A 7,820-nucleotide genomic window follows, 5' to 3' on the forward strand; every position below is an offset into this window, starting at 1 on the left:
TGAGTTAAATTGCAACTTCTAGAAAAGGATTTATCTCAGCGTTTGATTTTGTATGATCCAAGAGCAAGACTAGAGAAAGTCCTATAAAAGTAAGGATTTTTTCCTCATGCTACACAACCTTCCTAATAACAGGTAAGGAAGACAGAACAAGCAAAGTTTAATATTAAGTTGGAAAAAACAAAAAAAAAAAAAGTTGAAGCATAGTAATGCGTGCTTAGTGTCACCCAAAAGCACCCCTAGACTTATGTCTAGCAAGTAAGTCAGCATGTTAGCCAAGTTCAGACTTCCTTAAAACTGAACCTATTCAGCAGCTTTTCAGAAGACAGTTAAGTTCCTGAAGCCTCTGTTGCAAAATTAGTCTCAAAAAACTGAAATTACTCAATATTTAGACCTTCTTAGCAGAATTACACTTGAGAAAAGATCCGGTTTATATTGTTAACACTAATCAAAATTTGGTCAAGAAACAGATGTAAACAAGGATAATACGTTTAAGGCTTAGAAAGAACACTGACAAATTCACCCCTGTCACATTAAAACATCCACATCCCCTTCATGGTCCTCCTCAGTCACTTTTAAAGAGAGCACTTCTTCATTAAGAAATAATCCACTCAGTCTTTCCTTACGAGCTTGTCTTTGTTCTTTCAGCTGTCTCTTGCGTAAGGCCTTTTGCTGTAGTTTCCGTTGCTTAGAACGTTTCTGTCAAAATACAGAAGAGACAAAAAATGGGCTTTTGTTCTTTAGATTAGAAATCACTTTTACAGCTGAAATATATAAGATAACCTCTAAAGTAATGTCTGCTCTGAAAACAACTAAAATGTGTTCTCAGAGATGGTGCAAAATCATATAGAATATTAAATATCAAGACCATTTACCATGTCTGAGTTATGAGGCACCACATCACCCTGTGATGTCGCACAGATGAGTCTTTGATCAGAAGAATTTTTAGTGCAGGGAAAATGTTACAGTCTGAGAATAACAACCCAAGATGTTGAAAAGCTGGCAGGAACTGCTCCTCTCTTCCACAGCTGAAATTACTAGGACAGGAGAAGTGCCCCAGTACTACTTTAACTGAAACATGCTTCAACTGGTCTCTCCTCATCAAGTAATCTCATGAGATATGGCAGAAGAATAGACTGAGGAACATTCGAAAAACCTGATGAAGCTTCTAGTTGGCTAAAAAAACAACCATAACCAGATAGCATGCCTAGATTAGGTTGATCAACCTTGAATAATTTTTTTTTTTTTTGTAAAACTGTTCTGTTCATTCAAAGAATTACAAGTTAGATGCAAAAGCCTTTATTCAATGCCAACTCACCTTATTGTAAGCAAAAGTAATGAGAAGATCTACTACATACAAACATCAGACTTTCACTCAGAAGTGATGGCAAGAGTACAAGTTTAAATTCCTTTTGGTCATGTCAGAGGAAACAGCCAGCGCTGGTTTAGCTAGGTAACTTCAGCACATCCTCAGTGACTAACCACGCTCTTTCAGTATAGACACCCCAGTTAAGACCACATGAGCAACCTTATTAAGTGAGACAGCTTAATACACATGTACATAATCAGAAACTTTACTTTTGAATCGCGGATTCTTTCTGCAGCGCTCGTGGACAAATTACTGTCACTGTGTGCCCGACTCATGTTAGCACTCGAGTTTGAAGCGGAGTTGGCGACGCTGGAACCACTGCTGCTCGCGGAGCTGACCATGCTGGCGCTGCTGCTGCTGGCGCTCGCGCCGCTCACACCGCTGGTACTTGCACAGCTGTAGCTACTCCTCTTCCAGCTCTCCCTTGCAGATCGTTGACGAGGGCCATGTTCCTTGATGTAGTTTCTCACCTTTAGAACAGAGGCAGCAGAATTACTAAATACTGTACTAAGATACTCAGTTCAGACAGTCTTTTAAAACATTTTACTGCAGCTAAAATCCCAAGCCGTCTGGCAGTCACCAAGAGAACTTAATAGTAACTTCAGTATGAAAAGAACAAAAAACAAGTAACAAGGTTTGGGGTTTTTCCCTTCTCCTGCCTACCAAGTTTTCTACTACGTAACAATACATTAGCATTATAACACCTAACAAGAATATCAGCCAAGCTGTGTATCTATCACAACCCCTTATTTTGCTAGGTACGCTCAAATAAAAGCAGGTGTAAGGAAAGCAGTACTCTTCCACTTTGAGATGATACTTACAAATTGTCTGAAGTACGAAATAATTCCAGCCTACAAGAGCAGTGAATGTTTTCCATTTTTAATCTTCACCTTCCTCATAATCACTGAGTAACACTGAGGAGCTCAGCTTATTTGGATATCGCATCTTTTCCCAACCACACATCATCGTAGTATAGAGACTAAGAAGACGGCAGCATGTATCTAACATACCAGTCAGGTACCCTTCTTTGTTATAATTTGTAATTTGTAGCATTTTTTAAATGCATTTTTCTCTATCTCTTTTTACATGAAATTTATGGTTTTTCCCAATGAATTCCAATCCTTTGGCATTTAAAATGCTAGTTTATATTCAGTGAGCAAATGATTCTCAATCAGTTGATGGTCAAGAAGTAGAAAATGCCTTGCCATAAGCAGTACTGGGTCCACAGCACACGTGCCAGTTTAGGCTTAACACATTGAGAATATATAGCTACAGTGTTTCATAGAAAGGTTTAATACATACCACATGCTTTTGAACTCTATTCCCCCTCACTGACAATATTGTGCTCTAGTGTACCTCCCTATGCCTAATGACCACGTATAAAAATTGAGCACAACTCTGTAAGAGATTTTGCAAGACGCATCAGAGGCTGAAACCCCAAACCGCAACTCACCTGTTTCAGTTTTTCATCTGTGAGACAGTTCAATTCGATAATGAATTCACTATCTGTAGGTGAGATCTGAGCAGTAGGATCGATAATTTTAATAATATCAAGTTGTTCTCGAAGGCCCATCTCTGTACTGACTTTGCGACTCAAATATTCAATATATTCAACCTAGGACCCAAAGAAAAGCAGGTCATTTTAAAGTATTATTGTTTCTAAATGAGTGACAAAAAAACCGAAGGCCCATTAGAATAAAGTGTGCTCAAACACTGCATTTCCTATGAATTCAGCCTCACTGAGTATCCCAAAGACTCAGGGTGTGGACCTGAGTATACATTAAACTGCCTACTACAGATGCAGAAGACAGGAAAATTAGTTTCAGGAATCAGGTAGTACTGCATAGGTCTACATTTACACCTAGAGCAATCAGTACGTCTTTTAAGAGGTGGCACGAATTGAAAGTTCTTCTGTATAACACAGTTTTCACATAAAAAAAAATTAGTTTCACCTGTTCATCATTTGTCATCGCACTCCATGGAAGTTCATCAAGATTCCTATGCTTGTTTTTCTTTTTCGGGAGCAGACAAGGAGAGCTTGGAATGCTGGGTATAACGTCAGAAAGTACATCACTCCCACTTGTGATGTCGCTGCCGGGCAACTTGGAATACACAAGAAAAAGAACAAAGCCTTAGAATACAGCAGGCAGATTTAAAAATCATTCTAACACTATTAACAATTCAAATCCATGCCATCAAATTAGCAAAGCATCGCCTATCTACATACTCTAATAACTTCGTAATAATTACTCCTAACGCTGCAGTGCTCCTTTGAATCTTCCAACAAACAGGAGGCACAGCTAACTCAAGTCACACTATTCCCTGCTTAGCGATCCTCTTTTTAAAAAACTGCATTTAAGGAAAGAGCAGAATCATGAGACATTTCAACTATCTCCCTTCTCCACCAGTGTAAATCGTCCATTACAATCCAAAACTAAATCGAAATCTCCCATTTTAAAGCGTAAGTCTACTTTAAGGAAGATCACTTCAAAGTAGGTTTGTAATTTACACCACACCTCATGATTACGTGAGACAATTCAATTAAAGCCACTGTCATTTTCCTTGAAGCGACTGCAGAGCTTTAGCTAGCTTCATTTATACAACACGTAATTTCTGAACGTACTTGCAGTTAAAGGGTGACGGTTGGATTACTCATGCTCAGATTCTGCCAGATAACACCATAAAAAGCTATGCAAGTATTTCCAAAAATCTGCAAGTCCAGTCAAGAATGTCTCTTAAGAAATGCTTGGGTTTTTTAAAAAAAAAGAAAAAAAAACCCAACAAACTGGTTACTAATCAAGCATGCTGTCAGCTAAGACATGGAAATTTGCTTCTTTTCAAAACAGTTGCCGAGTTTCTCAGGCAACTAAAATTTCACCACTCAGAGAAGCCCTGAATGTCTGGGATCCAAGCTGAGTTGTTCTACAAGCTGTATTACACAAATGCACTTGTAACTTCTGCAGTACAATATACATAGAGAGTAGCAGTCAGGCTAAAACAGTAAGAAATTCAGAGCTAATCTCAGTCCACGTTATTTTTCACATGCATAGCCTGGAACTGGATTTGCACTTTCTTGAAATCAGTGTTTTCAGTCCTTGGAAGACTCTGTACATGCTCTGAGTAAGCTTTATGACAAAAGTTAAAAGCATTCCTCAGTACATCCTGAAGCCTCATGTTTCCTATTTCAAAGTTATGTGTAAGTTCCCAACTGAGTATAAGACTATAATACAACAGGTCAATTTAAGTCTGTAAAAAACATTTGCATACTACAACTGAAAAACTGCTGAAAGAAGAAGACTACCACAAACTGGAGACACCTGACCAGGGCTGTATCCAGTACAGACCAGGAAAAAGGAGGCTGTGATTTACCTTCATACTTTTCCCATCCTGGTGAGACACAGTGAACTCTGTACCCTTACTTGCAAAGAAAAAAGGATGGAAACAGGCTACAGCAAGAGCTTCTACACTTTACCTAGGTGCCAGCTCCATTCCAAAGGAAGATTCAGTACAACCAAATCACTGGAAGCAGATATATACAACCAGATTTCATCAGCGGGGCACATCCTCAGAACAAAGGACCAAGGCTCATGGCTACAAGACACATGTTGATCACTAAACCCAAACTACCATAATATGTAATAAGCTCTTTGAGGAGCTGACCTTCAGGCTCTCCTCCAGATTAAGAATGCTGGAATAAAATGGAACCAAACATTTTATTTATCGCTGAAGACTCAGATATCTGCTCTTACATTCAGTAGTTACCAAGAAACAAATGCTGAGGACTCTGCAATCAAAGCTAAACCCAGCCCTTAACGTCTGTCTGTACAGAATTTTACGCCTACAGTGGAAGTAGTTTACCTGCCACTCAAACTCACTGTCTGACCAATCCCAGTAGGTACTGATAGAAGAAGAGACATCGCTGCAGACACTGCCCTCAGGGAACAAATCAAAGGAGTTGAACTCCTGGTCATCCAAGAGTGAGTAACAGTCGTCTTGATCACCAACGGAAACCGATGAGAAGAGCTCCTCACTGCACTCTGAGCTGGCTACGCTGGTTCCACAAGACGTCAAGTTCCATCTGCAAAATGGGACAAAACAAATAGAAACCAGCAAACGGATTGGCATCATGCACCCTGAAAACTTCTTGTAAGGCTCATAAAACCATCACTACTCTGCCTGTCAGTAACATTATACACTGACTGTATTGAAATAAGTCATTATGTCAATGGAAGTATTCTATTTTTAAATATTTTCAAAAGCCCATAAGCAACACCAAAGGGAATTCAACATTAAAAACGGCAAAGCAAAAATCCATATAGAGCTAGTATAATTATACTTTTATTTGAATATATTAACATTTTCCACCCCAGAGCCATGATTACTGCAGTTTGTAAAGTCTTTTCTTTTTATTTGATTTTTGGTTTTGCTTGTGTTTTTTTTTTTAATACACTGAACTAGAAAGACAATTATCCACATGTTGGGATATTTAAACTTCCATGTAAACTGAAATAAGCAAACCAAGAAGTAAATCAATCAGACTTCAGGACAAATAAGAGTCAGAAAGAAATTCTGTGTTGATAAACCCACACAAAATCAAGACTTAATAAGGAAACACGTTATGGATATAGCCAAGGCTCCATCACTCACTATTTTCAACTCTGAATGCCAAAAGTATTGGACACGCGGTTGGAATGAGACAGTGCAAGATGTGAAAATGAACTGTGTGAAAATGCTACCATGCAAAAACTAAACACTTATCTCTCCCCCTTAATTTCATTTTAAAAGCTAGTTAGTGCTGTTGCTAAAGGAAAACAATTTAGGGCTCAAATTTGACAGAACAGGTTTTTTACACTAATGAGTAAGCCAGAACTTAACAACCTCATGAATTCAGTCTCCATATCTGGATTTATTTTTACATATTGGTAAAAAGTAGGTCGAGACGACTATGAGTCAGCACAGCACTGCAATATGGCCAAAACGATTTGAAAAGGGCTTCTAAAATCCACCACACAAACCCATGCGATCAGCTAACCACTTCAACCTGCCTAATTAGAAGAACATTCCTCTATCCAACTGCAAAAGCTGAGCAACACCGTCACCCAGACAGGCTGCTCCTCACTGTCATTATTTAAGCTGCATACCAGGTTGGCTAAATATGTTTGTGACGGACTCACTCCCACATCTGTTTGGCCCACAGTGAATTTATCCAACGCTAAAGGCGTTTCAAAAACTTCTCTTTTACCAGATTCAGATCTTGCCTTCCCTCCCCTCATACACGTGTGACAACTTACTCGTACAGGCTTTTGTCGGCAGGGCTATCCAGTGCTATCGAGTAGAATATCGAGTGTGGCAACACAGCACGCTTTTGAACATTACTACAGTTTCACAGAATATCAGTGAAAGGAAGGATAGAGCGGGCAAAGTTTCTAGACCCATCAAAACATGGCATGAGGTACAGGGGCTCTACCACCAACTACACAGATACTCCAGGCAGGCAGTGCCATTGTGGGTACCAGCAGCCAACCCTCACCTCGTCATACCTGGGGGGGTGTTGCTGTACTTGCTGGGGTGAACTGGATAAACACAAAGGAGGAACTATATTAATATTATTCGTAACTTTAAAAACCAGAAAGCTTTACGTGAACACCACAGATTGAGCCATCTATCTGCAACCACTTAATTAGCACAAGACAAGGCGCTTGTTGCCCAAAGAAGTGAAATATCCACTCAAGATGCCGGGGTCACAAACCTGGGTTTGTAAATCGAGCAAGCCTGAGCAACACGCTCAGGAAGTGACAGGCAGCGCAAACACACAAGATGAATGGAATGCAGATTTGGTGAATACCACAGGTTCATCTTACAGATGTGCTACAAACACACCTTACCGTTCAGGTCACAAATGGGTCTAACAATATAAGAACTAGATCACAAAAGCGCATCATATTTCAGCAAGGCTCTTTGTGCTGAATCATTTCAGAACCTGTAGCTAAGAGGCTGTCCTTGTGAATGACACTTTTAAAGTGTAACTTCTATGATTTCATACAAATTCAATTGGAAGATTAACTTACTATCTACCCTTCATTATGGTGTATGGGAACACTAATAACCAAGTATCTTGCAGCTCTGGAACCAGAACTAAAACTATCCCACATGCATGCTCAAGACTAAAGGCTTCCAGACTGCTCTCCAAATAAAAGCTATTGCCACATTCACGTTTAACACCAGGCATGAACACCAGCAGAATCAGGTTCTACGCAGGACTGCGGGTTTGATTTTATAAGCACAACTGGAACTTCTCCGCAAAGCTGCGTTTGCATTTTTAGAACAGACCTTCTCCAGGAGTCACGGGCAGGGGAACCGGCCCTGAACCAGCAGCGGCTCTGCAGGAACCGGGGCCGCCCGGCGCACCGGGAGCTCGCAGGGCCCGCGCCCGGCGGTCACAGCCACAGCGCCC

At 40.1% G+C, this 7,820-nt stretch overlaps 1 protein-coding gene across 1 annotated transcript; it reads right to left on the bottom strand.

Annotated features, from left to right (window-relative positions):
- Positions 1-328: 328 nt before the first annotated feature.
- FAM199X (family with sequence similarity 199, X-linked) lies at positions 329-6,904 on the bottom strand. Its single transcript, XM_009875594.1, has 6 exons — positions 6,897-6,904; positions 5,225-5,444; positions 3,319-3,468; positions 2,820-2,981; positions 1,576-1,836; positions 329-696 (listed from the first exon to the last, which is right to left on the bottom strand). The coding sequence occupies exons 1-6, from the start codon at positions 6,902-6,904 to the stop codon at positions 526-528; spliced, it is 972 nt and encodes a 323-aa protein (XP_009873896.1). The 3' UTR covers positions 329-525.
- Between the last annotated feature and the right edge of the window lie 916 nt (positions 6,905-7,820).

The sequence above is a fragment of the Apaloderma vittatum genome, unplaced genomic scaffold (assembly GCF_000703405.1).
Source record: "Apaloderma vittatum isolate BGI_N311 unplaced genomic scaffold, ASM70340v1 scaffold18548, whole genome shotgun sequence".
NCBI lineage: Eukaryota > Metazoa > Chordata > Aves > Trogoniformes > Trogonidae > Apaloderma > Apaloderma vittatum.

Bases quoted from the DNA above. Each gene is read 5' to 3' on its own strand.
- FAM199X (XM_009875594.1), bottom strand. The intron at 1,837-2,819 runs GTGAGTTGCGGT...TCTGTTCTAAAG, and splicing joins CAGATGAAAAACTGAAACAG to GTGAGAAACTACATCAAGGA. The intron at 697-1,575 runs GTAAAGTTTCTG...GTATTTTGACAG, and splicing joins AAAGAATCCGCGATTCAAAA to AAACGTTCTAAGCAACGGAA.